The sequence below is a fragment of the Xyrauchen texanus genome, chromosome 15, assembly GCF_025860055.1.
Source record: "Xyrauchen texanus isolate HMW12.3.18 chromosome 15, RBS_HiC_50CHRs, whole genome shotgun sequence".
NCBI lineage: Eukaryota > Metazoa > Chordata > Actinopteri > Cypriniformes > Catostomidae > Xyrauchen > Xyrauchen texanus.
In genome coordinates, this window is record NC_068290.1 from 42,989,755 (window position 1) to 43,008,791 (window position 19,037).

Below are 19,037 nucleotides of genomic sequence, written 5' to 3' on the forward strand. Positions count from 1 at the left end.
GTGTGGCAGCGGGGGCATGGTCAAGCGGCCGTCCGGGAGAGAAAAGCGGTAAGGGCACTTACACCTGAGCTAAATTATGTCTAACACCGGTGTAAGACATAATTTAGCGCAGGTGTAGCGCCTACAGCTTTCTCTCCGACGGCGCTTGACCACGCTCTGCCACACACGCTTGTAATAAAACATTTGCAGTAAACAGTAGCCTACCAAGAAAGTCATTGGTCACTATCTTCCTTGTCCTGTGCACTGAAACCACTGAAGTCATCTCTTTCGGTGTCGGAGTTGAATAGCCTCAGATTAGTTGTCTTTTTGCACTGAGTCAATTCCTTACGCTGCTGTTTCCAACGTCTTATCATCGACTCATTACACCAAGCTCCCGTGCAGCAGCTCTATTTGCTTTTCCAACAGCCAGATCAATCGCCTTCAACTTGAAAGCAGCATCATATGCATTTCTCCGTGTCTTGAGGGTGACAAAATGACTACTGTAATCAGAATGATGGGAAGTTTGAGTGCGCTCGATTTAATCTAAACAGTAAACAAAAAAAGTTGTTTTGACCTTAACCCGTTCGGCAATTTCATTGGTCTAATGAAAGCTTCACGCTGCCAAAAAACTGAGCACGTCACCGAATGATTATTTTTTTTTTTTTTATAAAATTTGAAAGCGGGAAAAATCCATATATTAGCCGCGTCATTGTATAAGCCGCGAGGTTCAAAGCGTGGGGAAAAAGTTGCGGCTTATAGTCCGGAAATTACGGTAATCATATTTTTTAGAATGATTGCTTAGTTTTTGTTGTTAGAGAGCACTATTTTGAAAATCTGCTTAGGGCCCCCATAAAGCTAGGGCTGGCCATGAGGATAGAGTATGTAAAGCAATGATCTTTATCCTCTGCTAATTGACTTGATTCTCAGACACTGCCGTTTACATCACAATGAGCCCAGCATGATGTGCAGACTAGGAAGCAAACACAAGAGACACATAAAGGAGATTGAGTGCATCAGTGCATGCTGATGTTGAAGTAGTAACTCTAAATGACCCACACAAATGGCTGCATTTTCCTCCATTTCCTCTTGCCAGAGTACTATGAAAAACAAGGCTGTATGTTGTGTATGAGTGAGTATATTACCCACACGAATGTGTTAAGATAGAAAAATGATTTATTATTATTAACTCTAGGGTTCCCACGTTCATGGAATACCTGGAAATATCAGGGAATTTTTTAATTGTGATTTCCATGCCAGGAAAAGTCATGGAATATAAATGTCTTATGCTTTGAAAACTGTTCCTTGAAAAGAGTGGGAACCCTTCTCAAAAGCAATATCTAGCTGATGATTGTTTTTTTGTTCATTTCCCCCAAGACATTTTATTTGCCCAATGGGTGTAATATTTAAGCAAAAACACACAAGATGTCATGATGTATATTATGGTTATTGAATGTTTACTTTTCTCTTAATTCATCACACACATTCATTTTAAAGCGTGCAGCACATGCAAAATATATACACTCACCTAAAGGATTATTAGGAACACCATACTAATACTGTGTTTGACCCCCTTTCGCCTTCAGAATTGCCTTAATTCTACGTGGCATTGATTCAACAAGGTGCTGAAAGCATTCTTTAGAAATGTTGGCCCATATTGATAGGATAGCATCTTGCAGTTGATGGAGATTTGTGGGATGCACATCCAGGGCACGAAGCTCCCGTTCCACCACATCCCAAAGATGCTCTATTGGGTTGAGATCTGGTGACTGTGGGGGCCATTTTAGTACAGTGAACTCATTGTCATGTTCAAGAAACCAATTTGAAATGATTCAAGCTTTGTGACATGGTGCATTATCCTGCTGGAAGTAGCCATCAGAGGATGGGTACATGGTGGCCATAAAGGGATGGACATGGCCAGAAACAATGCTCAGGTAGGCCGTGGCATTTAAACGATGCCCAATTGGCACTAAGGGGCCTAAAGTGTGCCAAGAAAACATCCCCCACACCATTACACCACCACCACCAGCCTGCACAGTGGTAACAAGGCATGATGGATCCATGTTCTCATTCTGTTTACGCCAAATTCTGACTCTACCATCTGAATGTCTCAACAGAAATCGAGACTCATCAGACCAGGCAACATTTTTCCAGTCTTCAACTGTCCAATTTTGGTGAGCTCTTGCAAATTGTAGCCTCTTTTTCCTATTTGTAGTGGAGATGAGTGGTACCCAGTAGGGTCTTCTGCTGTTGTAGCCCATCCGCCTCAAGGTTGTGCGTGTTGTGGCTTCACAAATGCTTTGCTGCATACCTCGGTTGTAATGAGTGGTTATTTCAGGCAAAGTTGCTCTTCTATCAGCTTGAATCAGTTGGCCCATTCTCCTCTGACCTCTAGCATCAACAAGGCATTTTCGCCCACAGGACTGCCGCATACTGGATGTTTTTCCCTTTTCACACCATTCTTTGTAAACCCTAGAAATGGTTGTGCGTGAACGTGTGGTTATAAGCAGATTCGGATCATTCATATATTAATTGAAAATGAATTTACATCCTAATGTATAAAGGCCGCATCACCATGCTACCACGTCAGTTGTGAACTCATTTTAAAAAAATAATTAAAAAAATCAGCAGTCTGAGCGGTTTAAAACTCAAATGACTATGTAGGTAACAACAGCAATGTTAGAAGGAATGTCAGAATTTTTTTTTTTTTTTTCACTATATCAATAAACTATTTTGTCGGAACAAAGCAGAGATGTCAGCAGAGTAGCAGAGAATGTACATGACAGAGCTTCGTTCATGACAGTCAACTGTTGACGTTTCACAATGTGCATGCAATGTATTCGTACATGTAACAAAAAACATCTTAGCCACAGTCAAAATGTTTTATTACAAATATTTTCAAGGAGAAATAATTATTTTCCAGGACATTTAGGTATTATTTTCCGTTTCCATGATTGAAAAACTGCATTGCAAGATTCCAGGTTTTCCCGGACGTGTGGGAACCCTGTTGTGTAGAGTACAACTTGCTTGCAAGCCAGAGTGATGACTGATTTGTAAACCAATCATTCATTATAGTCAGCTCTTGTCAATGAGTAATTCTAAATGGTTAACAAATCAAGTTTAAATGATTCATTTGTGAATCAGTGTAAATCAAATAGATTTAAATCAGTAAATCATTTTCCAAATGTTTGTATCCAGAAACACAAACACTGGAATTTTTGTGTGTGTGTGTGTATATATATATATATATATATTATTTAATTTTTTTCTAATTTTGTGTTCTACAGAAAAAATAATGCCATAAACATTTGGAATGACATGGAGGTAAGTAAATAATTTCAGAATTTTGGGGTGAACTGTTCCTTTAAATGTTAAGGTAGGATGATTCAGGAAATTGTAAATACACTAGCGCTCAAACGTCTTGGAATAATAGTAAAGTCATCAAAACAATGGAATAACATAAATGGAAATATGGGAATTATGCTGTGACTAAACAAAATCCAAAATATATTAAAACGGTTTTATATTTTATAGAAAGAGCTGGATGGATGAAGGCATCTGAGTTTGGAGCGAAATCTTCCTCCATCTTTCCAATTTCGTGAACTGGAACTTCAGTTAAAGTGGAACAGATGGCAATGGAATGGGATGCAAGAGTTAAATACACACAAGTCACACAAGAGGGTGTGGACAAAAGGCAAAACTTTGTGGAAAAGCACAATCTGTATCTGCTCCATCTGTCCATTGGGGCACAATCACTCAAACACACATATTATATTTTGTCAAGTTTATTCTAGTTACCCTGTATTTCTCGCTCTCTCATACCCAATCTTGTTTTTGCTTTGCTGTCATGGTGACATATGTTCTGTTCGCATCTGTCTCAGCTTTAGGCGAGCCCCATGCTGAGTCGTTCTTGCTCTGGATGCTGCGTTGCCATAGAGAGCAGCTTGCAATTACAATAGCATTGCCATAGTGAGCAGGTGATATCTGCAGTTTTGCCAACTGCTGAGGGCCTCATGCACACTGTGATAATCGATGCTCGGTCCAGGTAAAGCTTCAGATGGTTTTAAAATGCTGAGCTTCGACTGAATTAAATGAAAGCCAGGCTTGTGTCGGAGTTAGTTTTGGTTTTGAGCCCAGTGGACTCACAAAAATCTGCTTATTATTGTTTGTGAAGACAAGCATTAATATTACTATTGCTCATAAGGTTAGTATTTTAACAATTATTTAAAGGTGTAATCAGTAATTAAAAAAGATATTAATTGTAATTTTGAAACATACAGTATATAAAATCATGTGCATCCACATGAGACGAAGACGCCAGTCATTTCAGTAAAGCCGTTTTATTCTACATGGAGAGGGTCCACACATGGGGGCCGCCATGTTAGAATCACATGACCAGCCGAATACTACTCCCTTAATCTCAGTAACGTCCTGTTATTGGACACACAATGACATCTGAAACTGAAAACTATTGATCTGAAATGAAGCTGCATCCAAGCCGCTAGGAGTCAGTGTAAGTCTGAGATGACACAAAAGTTACTGAGAGGACCTTTAAATGGGCTATGAACATGAATTACAGAGACATGGGTGGGCTATTTTGACTTGGGTCAGTATGCAACCACCTAGCAACCATGCTAAAACTACTCAAGCATATTAGCAACACTGGGAACCACCTACAACATTCTAAGCATGTTGGTGTGAGTTTAGCTCAGGCTTGCATAACCACCCATTTTTCTTCAATAAAGGTAAAAATCTAGTTTAGATTTGCATATGGGATGACAGTGGGTCAGGAGTAATTTAGCGTGACACTGCTACATACTGAGCAAACAAACACTTTTCTGGTCGAAATGTTTAAACAAACACATAACAGCTAGCCTCATTTACAGTAAAATGGATCCTTTAATATTTGTGATGCCCACCTGAATATATCCAAAAGATTGTGCAGCCAACACTGTTATTATAAATACAAACACAAATCAATCCCAAATCAAAATAAATAATTCATATATCTACATTTTAATATTATCAGAGAGCTTTACATGCACCATCGCCAATTCTAAAGATATTTTACAGTCCTAAAATGATATAACTTCCCTATTCAAAAATCAGTATATGCCAGCATAGCCACATACTTCTTTTACAAGAAGAACATTTATAGAGGATTTGTTTGTGAGAATATTTGGCACAACCAAAACCGTATTTTATACTTTTATAGGACAACTTAACTTCACAATTCATACATAAATATAAAATGAATCATTCTTGGACTATGGTGACCCCCATATAGAACTAAACATGTTGAAGTACATGAAAAAAAATATATGGCACAATAATCATGAGAATATTAACAAACTTTCTAGAGCACATGTCAGACAAGAGACAAATACAATAATTCAAGAAAAAAAAATGCTATTCTGAAAACATACATTTTCAATAGTCTTTTTTTTTTTTTTTATCAGTTGTGATAAAAGCTATAAACATCTCATTCTCACATTCATTAACACACACACACACACACACACACACACACACTCACACGCAGGCACGCACACGCACGCACACACACGCACACACACGCAATGCAAGCATGATGTGAGCTGTACAGCATCATAACTGAAATAATACAGCCTAAAGTACACTTTATAATGTAACTTTATAATGTAACTGAATTGGCACTTGCATGAAATACAGGCCGTGTTGAGTCATTAGCAATGTTGTAAGGATGAATCTCACACTGCAAAAAAGTAATTAATCTTTGTATTTTCTGGTAAAAATATCTAAAAATCATTCAAACATGAAAAAAATGACATAAGATTGTTATCAGAGAGATTTAAAGTAATTTGGAGTTTATGCTTAAAACAAAAAGTACTTATTTTGCAGTGCTTGAAAAATGAACATGTCTGGGTCATATTTCACCATAAAATGTAAATAAATAAATAGCATTATGCATAAAGATAATGAAGCCCATTTTAAGATGATTTTTGCATAGTGACATTTTCGTGACAGTCAATTGCATTTTCACTATTCTAATGCAATAGTAATATATATATATATATACAGCTCTGTGAAAAATGAAGAGACTACTGCTAAATTATTACTTGCTCTTGATTTACTATTTATAGGTATGTGTTTGAGTAAAATGTACATTTTTGTTTTATTTTATAACGTACTGACAACATTTCTCCCAAATACCAAATACAAATATTGTCATTTAGAGCATTTATCTGCAGAAAAAGACAACTGGTCAAAATAACAAAAAAAGATGGCGTGTTTTCAGACCTCAAATGATGCAAAGAAAACAAAGTCATATTCATTATGAAACAACACAATATTAATGTTTTAACTTGGGAAGAGTTCAGAAACCAATATTTGGTGGAATAATCCTGATTTTCAATCCCAGCTTTCATGCGTCTTGGCATGCTCTATGCCAGTTTCACATTACTGTTGGAGTGACTTTATGCCACTCCTGGTGCAAAAAATTCAAGCAGCTCGGCTTTGTTTGATGGCTTATGACCATCCATCTTCCTCATGATCACATTCCAGAGGTTTTCAATGGGGTCAGTCTGGAGATTGGGCTGGTCATGACAGGGTCTTGATCCGATGCTCCTCCATCCACACCTTGATTGACCCATTTGTGTGGCATGGGGCATTGTCCTGCTGGAAAAACCAATCCTCAGAGTTGGGGAACATTGTCAGGGCAGAAGGAAGCATGTTTTCTTCCAGGATAACCTTGTATGTGGCTTGACTCATGCGTCCTTCACAAAGACAAATCTGCCCAATTCCAATCCTTGCTGAAGCACCCTCAGATCATAACTGATCCTCCACCAAATTTCACAGTGGGTGTGAGACACTGGCTTGAAGGCCTCTCCAGGTAACCATTAGACGACCAGGTGGAGGATATGTGATGATCTGGGGGTGCTTGTCATGACCAGCCCAATCTCCAGACCTGAACCCCATTGAAAACCTCTGGAATGTGATCACGAGGAAGATGGATGGTCACAAGCCATCAAACAAAGCCGAGCTGCTTGAATTTTTGCACCAGTTATGGTATAAAGTCACCCAACAGCAATGTGAAAGACTGGTAGAGAGCATGACAAGACGCATGAAAACTGGGATTGAAAATCAGGATTATTCCACCAAATATTGATTTCTGAACTCTTCCCAAGTTAAAACATTATTATAGTGTTGTTTCATAATGAATATGAATTTGTTTTCTTTGCATTACTCGAGGTCTTCATATTACACAAACACATACATATAAATAGTAAATCCAGAGAAACTGATCATTTTGCAGTGGTCTCTTATTTTTTTCCAGAGCTGTATATTAAATTCTTAAAATCTTATTCTCATAACTGTAATGCAAAAAAAGATATATTATGTAAACTGTAAAGTATTCATGCATTACAGTAGTTGTACTGCCTTTTATTTATTTTGATTCATTTAAAAAAATTATCCTGTCTTACAGTTTTTTTTATAATTGTACTACAGTAAAAATCAAATCAAACACTGTATTAGATGTATAGTCATGAGAATAACCACTGAGAATAATAACAAAAATACAACGTTCTCAGCAAATTGGCGGCAAGACTTCATTTATTTATGCAAATGATATTACCAACTTCTTTTTTCCTTTTGATTTCGGGATGAAATGTCACCTGGCTATGTTTTCATCAGATTCACTCATACACAACAGCACCAGTGCCTGAATTATCAATTATTAACATTATTCACTGATGTGTCCTTGTCACAGGTTTGCTTGTGCAAAAAAGATCAAATTTTACCAAAGGCATCTGAATCGGAGCAGTGTTGAAGAATCCCTGAAGTGAGACATGTGCGTGTAAGTGTGTCCATTGAGTCCCAGCAAACACAATCCTGCGTCAGGCCATGGTGTATCCGTAACTCCCACAATGAAGTGCGACTAGCAGGCGATCTCGCAGGACGTCCTTGCTGGGGTATTCTGGGAGTTTCAGCATGTTAATGCTGCGAGAACAAAGACAGACAGGTAAGTGATGCTTTTTTCATTACAAGCACTATTTTCTATTTGTTAGTCTTTATAACCGTCTATCACTTCATCATGATCACGTTATAAAGCTGCTCTGTGTTTATATCTCAGGAATATCAGAAGAGTCACATTGCCCTCTAGTGTTTCAATCTGAAGCACACCACACACATGTGGATCTCTCACCATGTACTAGAGGTAGGCAGTAGGTTGCATGTGAAGGGAACAGCGGCGATAGTGAACTTCTGCAGGCCACTGCCACCCATAAGAAAAGCAAATCCTCCATGAGGGACTCTTGAACTGATAGGGAGAAAACCACAAGATAATGTAGGACAAGCAGATATACTCATGGTTATAAATGCATCATACTTGTTTCAAATGCATTTGTGTTTTAACACGTTAATAACATTAACAGACATGAATACAGCATGAGGAAACAACTACACATACCTTCCTGTAACAAACTGTAAGAGAAGGATTCTCTCCTCTTGAGTGAGATTTTCAACCACTTCCCAGAACCACTGTAACACAAACACATGCAGGACTCTAATAGTAAAGAGATGTAAAGTAGGGTGGTGTGATATAGCAAATATGCTAATCAGTGATTTTGCTGCCATCATGAATACATCATGAATATAGTCATTGCGCTTTTTACTTAGCCATTCATTTTCCTAAAGACAGGCCAGTAGACAAGTTCGATTCATTTCCGTAAATCGGTTCGAACTGAGGATTTCAATTAATGGATTCAAAACACTGATACAACATCTGATTGAAGGAATAGGTCACCCAAAAAAGAAAATGTTCTCATCATTTACTCACCCTCATGCCATCCCAGATGTGTATGACTTACTTTCTTCTGTAGAACATAAACAAAGATTTTTGAAGAATATTTCAGCTCTGTAGGTCCTTACAATGCAAATGAATGGGTACCAACATTTTGAGTTCCAAAAAGCACAGAGCCCACATAAAAGTAAACCATGTTTAAATCAATATCTTCAGAAGTGATATGATAAGTGTGAGAAACAAATCAATATTTAAGTCCTTTTTTGCTAGAAATTCTTCTCCCTGCCCAGTAGCTTGAAATAGCATGAGTATGCATGAACAATGAGAATCACCAAAAACACAAGAAAATGAAAGCAAAAGTGGAGATTGACTGAGCAGGGAGTACAATTTATAGTAAACATTAACTAAATATTGATCTGTTTCTCACCCACACCTATCATATTGCTTCTGAAGACATGGATTAAACCAGTGAAGTGTAATGGGATACTTTTATGCTATTTTTGCAGCTTCAACATTTTGTTCACCATTCACTTTATGGACCTATATAGTTGAGATATTCTTCTGAAAATCTTCATTTGTTTTCTGCTGAAGACAGATATATCCGGAATATCATAAGGGTGAGTAAATGATGAGAGAATTTTCAGTTTTGGGTGATTCATCAATTAAAAATATTCACAAAGTCCCAATATGGCCTTTTACGTGCTTCAAAATGTTTTTGGAAAAATATATGCAGGTAAAAATGGCTCTTTATATACAGTGCATTGAAATGTAAATGACTAAATCTCAAATATCATGTTCATTTAATGAAAAACTGTTGGAAAACATGCCTTGAACGATTTTAAATACAAGACTATTAATACATTTAAATACATTTTTATGCAACTTTATGTAACTAGATGAATATACGTTTAGTAGATTTTAACATTCATTTTGTACAGATTTCATTGGTTTGTGTCCATCAAGTTCCACATAATTATAAAATATAAAATATTAATTTGTAAAATATATTTGTTGAATATTGATTAGAACACAAAAGGGGCATTACTCCATTATGTGATACATCAAATATTTTAGTGTTGAATTTCCAGCAAAAACAACTTTGTGATACTGTTATAGGAATTTTAAAGATTTAGGTTAAACTGCACAATCATGGTACATGTCCTAATATCCATGGTAGTAATATTTTTGTTAGCGTTAGTTCAAAACAAAATACTGCCCTTCACTATAAGAAACAAAAACAGAATACTACTACCAAATACATTTTTGCATTAAACATTTAGAATCTACTGAAAAAGCCATTTCAGAGAAAATACATAAATATTGAGATGTAATGTATACTGAATATCATCTAAAGACTGAATAACGTTGAAACATATTTTAGTTATATTGCCCAGTCCTAGCCTAAACAGATGCAGCAAGATCATTGTTGTGTATGTGATACCTGTATAACAGGCTCCTTCAGGTCATATCCACTAGTGTACTCTGTGTTTCTCTTCCAGTCCATGACATCAATCTCTGGCATTCCTGACAACAGCAGCTCCTACACGCACACGCACACGCACACACACACACACACACGTAAGCAGGATGCTATTGAACATGAATAACAGCAGCCTATCATGTCTATTCTAGTTAACTCATATCTAATTTTTAGTTAGAAGGTATTTGCACACAGTGTTTCTAAGTACATTTAAATGGTATAAAATCGAATATACATGGTACTTAAACACGATGACGGCCCACAATAAATCGAGAGTTCATGGCGAATACATTTTCAAACTTGCGGCAAATTGTCCATTGTTGTCAAAGATTTGCAGAAGGTTCACCACTACCAGCAAAGAGCTGCAAACATCTGGCAAACATTTGCGGCAAACCAGAAGCTTATTTGCATTCAAAGTCTTTTTGATTAGAAAATCAACTTCTGACTTCACAAATCAAGAAGTGTAACCAACAATAAGGTGTAAATAAGCTTGTAAACAGTGAAACATGCAAGCTCATTGATTAATCAAACCCAGTGCTAGTGGGAAAATCAGCTATGAAAAGTAAAATTTACTTATTTTATTTACCTGTGAAATTTACTAAATGAGTTGTAAAGATCGCAAACAATCATAAATATTATTTACTTATTCATTTTTACATTTTGAAATTGTGTACAAATTTAAAATGTAGGGATACACCGATCCGATATCTGAATAAGTATCGGCTCTGATACTGAAGCTTTTAGATGGATCGGGAATTGGTCTGACGAGCCCGATCCAAATTCCGATACTGTGAGCTGGTCATGTTCATTACTGTCAAGCTCAAAAAATGACATAAAAGAACCATAAAAACACACTTAAAGTAGTTCATATGACTCGTGCATTTTATTCGAAGCCACTTGAAGACGTGTGATAGCTCTGTGAATAACAAAAGTCTAAATAAATATATAAAATGCACACGCAGCTCCAGCACGTCAGTGAATGGCACTGCTCTGTTTGCACACACACACACACACACACACACACACACACGTGGCTATTTTTAGTCTTCACGCGGTGCGCGATATTTGAGCGCTACTCACGAACAACATCTCAGATGTAGATGGTAATTAGTTTGGTTCACTTATAATATCCATTTAGAACAACACCGGAGGTGCATTTTACCAGAATTTGAAAAAGAACCGAATTAAACTACTGTGAACTTCAGACACATACAGGAATTCCTGCAGAGTTCAGAATGTCAAAATAAAAGCGTGAGGGTTTAAAAGTTAAAGGTGCACGATTGAGATATATTACTATATATTACTTTTATACAAATTATAATAATATTTAAGTTGAATGGGTCCCAAAGAATAACTGAATGAAAAGTGAGCTGTTATCTTACAACTAAATTGAACAAAAAAGAGATCTGAATCCTTTAAAGTCCAGATATAATTATTACAAATACAAGTTGAAAACGTTTTGAGAAAAAAAAAGAAAAAGAAAAATGCTTTTTTTCTACTTATGACTGATACTGTAATTACTGTTAATTTTGCTGCTACATTATCCAGTACACTAGTTAATAATGAAGTGTTTCTTAATAAGCTATACATTTATATTGAAATATTGTGTAGTCAGAGGTTTGTGTTTCTTTCCATATTAAAGATTACTCCCAATTAGATATTCTAAACGGATTATGCAAAAAATAACACTGGTATCGGATCGGGATCGGCCGATACTGAGATTTCCGGTATCGGAATCGGAAGAGAAAAATTGGTATCGGTGCATCCCTAGTAAAATGTAGTTAATATTTTCAAGTTCATACTTAAACGTATTCAATGTAGAGAATACTTTGTTATATTTAATTCACCACATAATAATAGTTTTTTCTGTGCACAAACCCATTTTATATTTTCATAAGATTTGAAATCCAGCGCATGAGATTTATGATACTTCCAGGTTGCTTTTTGTCCTTTTTGGAGCTTGAAAGATGTGGTCACTGTATGCTTTGTACGTAAAAGAGAAGCCAGGACAAAGCTGCTATTGCTAAACACCTTTTTTCTTCCACAGAAGAAAGAAAATCATATAGGTTCGAATGACTTGAGAGTGAGTAAACGATGACACAATTTCTATGGTCATCGTTTTTTATGGGAATAATTTATTTAAGCTTGCTATGAAAAGCACAGCAACACAAGACAATACTGTAAAAAGACTTATGAGTCAGAGTGAGAGAGCAAGAGAGAGCAAGAGAGAGCAAGAGCGAACAGTTGCGAACAGTTGCCCGACTTAAAATAAAAGGAAGTAAAACATACTTCTAATTATTATTATAATAATTGTTTAACTTTTTTAACGTCTTTTTTGGGTTGTGTTTGTGCTGCTACATAATTTGCTATTAGTTGGCACAATTAATATGTGGTGAATTCCTCCAGAGAGAAGCTGCCTTCTTCCTGCAGATATAAATGTAAATGTGGAGCACAATGGCACGGCAGCATCTAAATGGTGAAGCCCATGACTCCACTGAGCCCAAGAGGGGAAGAGAATAGACAGAGAGAACCTAAAAAATGCAAGAGGAGAATGTAAAGAGACAGAAGCAGCAGAGCATCATGTGGAGATGAGAGAATTATTGACTGACCAGCTCATATTCATCAAAGAGCTGGATGAGGGAGGGGGGGATGAAAGTGTGGAAGCCCTGCAGGAACGCATTGATCTGGGGCTGGATCGCTCGCGTCATCCGCAGCTCCGTCACCAGCTGCACATACTCCTCCTGAGCACAGAAACATTTGAGAAAATGTCTATCACTCACTTCTTCACAGTCTTTTTACTTTGAGTAACTAAAGTGAGGTCAAATTTCCCCTCACAAAAATTTTGTAGCAGTATAATGGTACTCATAGGTTCAACAAATCGGCCCTACAGAGTCAAAGCACAGTCACTACAGGAACACTGAAACTACTAAAAATAGCTTAAAAGTTTTTTGATTGTCCAGTTAAATGTGGAATCTCAAATTAGTTTCACTCTAATTCAGAGCATAGTTGAGCCAAACCTGTCTGCCACAGGACAGATCAGTCTAAAACAGGGGTTTCTACTGGTTTTATATATATATATATATGTATGGAATAATTGATGATGGACCGTTGAGATGTTTAAAATTAACGCACACCCGAGGTGGTTATACGGTCACAATGAACAGCAGCATTATTTTTAAACAATTCAACAGGCCGGAGTCAATTATTCTGCTTATACCACAGTTACAACACCTAAAGACAACATTCAGGGTTTTATCTCAAGACATTTTCAGGTTTTGTCCCTAAAACGCTCTTATGAGGAACTACTTTCTTTCGCGTCCAGCTTAAATACAGTCCAAGCCTTCCTTGCTAATTCCAAAATGTCACATTAGAACTAGCGATGGAGGATTGTGAGGATTAACTGGAGCACTTACTGGAGAAACAAGGTAGTGCATTCGTGCATGTGTGAGTTATTGTGTTTGTGCTTGTGTGTGTGAGTTAGTGCATTTATGTGCTTTTGAGCACGTGTGTGTGTGAGTTAGTGCATTTGTGCTTGTGTATGCGAGTGTATGCGTGTGTGCTCGAGCGTATGTGAGTGTGTGTGCCTGTGAGCGTATGTGAGTGTTTGTGCGAGCGTGTTTGTGTGTGTGTGTGCGCGAGCGAATGTATGTGTGTGTTCACGAGCGAATGTATGTGTGTGTGTGCGCGAGTGTATGTTTGTGTGCGCAAGCGTGTGTGTGCGCAAACATATGTGCGTGTGTGTACGAGCATATGTGTGTGCAAGCATATATGTGTGTGTGTGTATGTGCAAGCATGTTTGTGTGTGTGTGTGTGTGCACGAGCGTATGTGTGTGCGCGAGTGTATGTGTGCGAGCGCGTGTGTGTGTGTGTGTGGAAGCTGGAATTACTTTATAGCCATGCATTAACTTGAAAAATAATTGCACTTAGAACATCCGTGAACCAATCAGAATCAAGTATTCAAAAGATCCGTGGTATAATTAAGCAATAATCACAACACAACAACACAGTATGTGGTTTGAAGTTGTTCTGCTAGAAAATGCTGGGATGTCCCTGGAGAAGACGGTGCAGGATGGTAGTGTATTTTGCTACAAAATTCGTATATATCTGTCTGCATTCATGGTCTTCTCACAGATGTGCAAGTTACCCATGCTATGGGCACTGACACACCCCTGACCCATACAGACACTGGCTTATGGAGCTGACGCTAATAACAGCTTGGATGGTCCTTTTCCTCTTTGGGCCAGATAACACGATGGCTGTGTTTTTCAAAAACGATTTGAAATGTGGACTCTTCAGATCAAAAAACACGGTTCCACTGTTCTACTTTTCATCTAAGATGAGACCGAGCCCAGAGAAGGCAGCAGCGCTTCTGGACAGTGTTGATGTACGGCTTCTCCTTTACATAGTAAAGTCTTAACTTGCATCTGTGGATGCAGCGGTGAGTGGTGTTGACTAACAAAGGTTTACTAAAGTGATCCCAAGCCCATGTTCATGTCCATTACAGATCAGAGATCATGCGCATTCAGAAGTGGTTTTTGTCTTGCCCTTTATGCACAGAGATGTGACCAGATTTGTTGAATCTTTTAACTATATTGTGCACTGTGGAGGGTGAAATGAACAAAATCCCTCCAATTTGTCTTTGGGGAACATTGTTCTCAAAGTGCTGGATTATTTGCTGGAGCATTTTAAGGGACTAGGCTGTTTTTGGAGGCTCCTTATTTAGTATGCAGTACTATAACACAATTGCCTCACCTGTTTAACATCTCCTGTTACATATCGCCTTATTTCAACTCACCAACTTGTTATTAGTCTTTAATTGCCCCTGCCTCAACTTTGTGTCGCAATCATCTGATTTTAAATTACTGTAAACGAAATTAACAAGGTAAAACATCATAGGATGTGTAGTTGTAGTGCTCTCAATAGAGCAAAGAGCGAATATAAACTTTGTATTTATTAGCATTTTTCATACTGTCTGAACTTTCTTGGAATTGGGGTTGTATATTTTCTGACCTTCCAAACATATTGCTAAAAAAACCCCAGTATTCAATAGCTGAGCCCTAGTAATACCATAATACTTTGATATATACCATGATACTGCAAGACCATTTACCATTGATCCTTAAAAATACTACTACAGCACAAAAGAATTGTGGTGGTACTTGATTTGTTAATGTTGGTTAAAGAACACAATACTGCCACTATTGTGATACAGTCAAACAAACTGACATTTTTCTGTGTTCTATTTATCATACTTTTTATTTCCAGGAACACAAATGGCTCTGTTCCAAAACCCAGTGTGCTGTCTCACTATCTACGGTCAACCTAGTGAGTTGCCTTCTAAGGGAGTGTACAAATATGATGCATTCTTGCATTTTAAAACAGCTAGACAGTGCACATCAAAATGGAACAGAATGCAGGAGTCTCTTCAAAACCGGTTTTTAAAAGTTCCTCTCATTCAAAAAATAATGACAAAACATGTTTTCACCTTGTTGTCTTGTGTGACCTGAATAGCAATTCCTCCTGATTTGAGAGGCACTTCCTCCATGGTTCCAAACACGTCCGTCTCTACAGAGAAGGTTAACTCAAGGCCGAGATCACTGATATCATTGTCCAGGATCCACTGCAGGTTCTTAGCATACTCTGGGTCAATGGACGACACATCCTGGTAGCTCACTGGGATACCTGATTACATACAACAACATAAAAAAGACATGTACACATGTGATTCACGCTACAAACCCTCCTGTCGATGAGTCTATGCTTGAAAGTAAAAATTCGGATTATTTTCATTTTTAGGGCCATCCCAGATTCTATGGCTATTTTCATGGTGAAATGCTGGTTAAAATATAAAACTAAAGTTACTAAAAACCTAAATAGTAATACGTTACTAATAAACCCATCCTTTTTTAATAAAAATCTCTAAAAACTTATTCGGGACTGACTTTGTTAAAAACCCTGTCATGGTGCCAGCAAAATAAAATTAATTCTCTGTGGGCTAGAAATGCCACTGTCCAATAAAATATGTTTGACTGACAGTAGACTCAGACAAGGGGCCATCCGAACTTTTTAACTTGGAGCTGCATAATTGGTTACGAGACATGCAAGAACCACCAGCGTTAATCATTATTGACCTCAAACCTGTGTTGACAAGTCTTCACACACAAGTTGGAACTTTTTAAAAGATGCTTTCATCCGCATTATTTTATTATAATGTAAGCACGTTTAATACAACCTCTGAACTCAAGCCAAAAGCTGAATTGTCGGTTAAAAGCAGTTGGTTACTCACCCAAAAAGTTGATTAATCTTTGTAATTATCATTAGTTTAATTGATGAAACACCATGTGAGTGGAGTGTTTTACCCAGTATGTGCTTGTAAAAGGAGCGTGTGAAGTAAATGTTGACAAGCTGGCGATGGTAGAGTGCCAGACCCAAGATTTGACCAGCAAATCTAAAGTAGTTCAGATGATCGGGGTTGACTGAGGAGTTGCTGTTGGGTTGAAACGTGGTACCTGTAGAATAAATAAATGCACACACAAAAACACAAACATTCTGTCAACATACAAACTGATTAAGAGATGTTATCATCCAGTGCAAGATTGCTGCATGTTTTGACAGCAGAGAAACTCAAAAACACTAAAATGCAGCGAAAAAAGTGGGAAAAATATTAGCCATTTTTAATCATACTGGACTGAAAAGAGGATTCCATTTACCATCTGCAGATTGTGTAAACAGTGCATAGTCTGGGTTGATGATCTCATTGGACAGAATGTCAAACCACTCTCTGACCACACCCTGACCCTGAGAAAACAACACAGAGAATAAAGTTATTCATGGCATTAGTCTTAAATCTAATGCCTTGCAGCTACATCAAAATAAATAATTCGGACCCACTTTATATTAGGTGTCTTTAACTACTACGTACTTGAAGGGGTCATGTCAAGAGGAATACAATTTTCCTTGATATTTTGACAAAGAAGAGGTCTTTCTACGATTAAAAACATACTGTCAATTTCAGAACTCAAAACTTAATCCCCAATGCAATAAAAGCATTTACTGAAACTGTAAGAATTTTGGTTAATGTACATGTACACAGTACGGATTAAAGTGCTGAGTACCTCCATCAATATGTAGGGACATTTATACTGTAATTAGTCGCGTTCGACAACCATTATAAGAAAGATAAATGACAAATAAATTAATTGTCTAAATTAAATTCTCCACCATTTAAATCATAATACAACGTCTTGTTGTATCCGTTCACAATTTCTAACGTAAGGAATTAGCTTTAATAAGGGAATTAGGATTAATTAAGTTATTGGAGTAATATTATTCTCATGGATTACTGAAAATAATATCACACATATTTTAGGAATATCTTTTAGTGACAAGTAACAAGATTATTTATCAAAATATACCACAGTCTTGTTCTCCTTGAATACAAACAAGACTTTATTGCTAATCTAAACATAAAACTAATCTGTTCACTTTACTCATTTTACCCGTTTGATGTTTGTATGTGTTAAAGTATCTTGACTGGAAATGATCTATACAGAGAAAATGAACTTTATGTAGTCTGTAGACTCATATTCTCTGTCATTCAGCTGCTGCTTCTTGCCGTTTTGAGCATTAACGCATCGTGGATGCATTATTTCGCCCATCTGTGCTATTTTTAATTGTTGGTGTATGAAAATGTGCTGGATGTACATCTTTGACCGCTTGGATGCGTTTCCGTCGATGTGCATTTCAGTGCAGGATGATGCTGGAAAATGAGTGAGGATGTGTCTTCAGCATGGATTGCATGTTTTTACAGCTCATGTCACTGTTGATTGCTTGTGAACCATGACGCAACATCTTGAGGCTGTATACACAGAGTCAGCACGAAATGCCGAGGTCCCACCAACTTTGGATCATACACCCAAAAGGTAAGTGAAACAGCCTTGCAAATACATACAGTCCATGCAATAATTAAAGACATTGTAAAGCTGTATTCACCTCAATATTTACCTTTAGTCATAAATTATTGTATATTTCTATTTTCTACCCAATTTGGAATGCCCAATTCCGAATGTGCTCCAAGTCCTCGTGGTGGCGCAGTGACTCGCCTCAATCCGGGTGGCTAATCTCAGTTGCCTCTGTGTCAATGTGTCAATCCGCACATCTTATCACGTGGCTTGTTGAAACGTTACCGTGGAGACGTAGCGCATGTGGAGGCCCACGCTATTCTCCGCGGCATCCACACACAACTCACCATGCACCCCACTGTGAGCAAGAACCATATTATAGTGATCACGAGGAGGTTACCCCATGCAACTCTACCCTCCCTAGCAACCGGGCCAATTTGGTTGCTTAGGAGACCTGGCTGGAGTCACTCAGCATACCCTGGATTCAAACTTGTGACTCCAGATGTGGTAATCAGCATCAATACTCACTGAGCTACCCAGGCCCCCTGTCATAAATAATTTAATCAGTAACCAGTTCACCATGTTCTTTTCCCCCTCAGAACACAGCGATACAACTGGCTGCAGCCCAACACGCATGCGCAGCACGGTGGCACATGAGAGAAGTAACAACACGTTGTTACAACACCTGGCTGGTATTGGCAGTGCCTTGTATGCTGGTCATACCACCGTTTCTGGTTCTTCTGGGCTTGTTGCAAATTAATTCATGCCTCTTCTCTGTATTTCTCCATTCGCTCCCTCATCAGCAGGACATACTGAATGAAACCCCTTTCAGAGTTTGTCCCTGTGAATGGGGCTTCCCAGCTCTTTTGCAGGAGATTCAATGGACCTTGCACTTGTC

The 19,037-nt window shown here is 37.7% G+C and overlaps 1 protein-coding gene across 1 annotated transcript in view; it reads right to left on the bottom strand.

Annotated features, from left to right (window-relative positions):
• Nucleotides 1-7,162: 7,162 nt before the first annotated feature.
• The window catches only part of hace1 (HECT domain and ankyrin repeat containing E3 ubiquitin protein ligase 1), a 59,200-nt gene continuing 47,325 nt past the window's right edge, over nt 7,163-19,037 (bottom strand). The window contains exons 17-24 of the mRNA XM_052143756.1: nt 16,949-17,036; nt 16,598-16,747; nt 15,724-15,920; nt 12,848-12,979; nt 10,200-10,298; nt 8,426-8,496; nt 8,162-8,275; nt 7,163-7,956 (exon numbers count right to left, since the gene is read on the bottom strand). Coding sequence (XP_051999716.1) covers nt 7,854-7,956; nt 8,162-8,275; nt 8,426-8,496; nt 10,200-10,298; nt 12,848-12,979; nt 15,724-15,920; nt 16,598-16,747; nt 16,949-17,036 — 954 coding nt within the window. The 3' untranslated portion in view covers nt 7,163-7,853. The remainder of the gene's footprint in view (nt 7,957-8,161; nt 8,276-8,425; nt 8,497-10,199; nt 10,299-12,847; nt 12,980-15,723; nt 15,921-16,597; nt 16,748-16,948; nt 17,037-19,037) is intronic.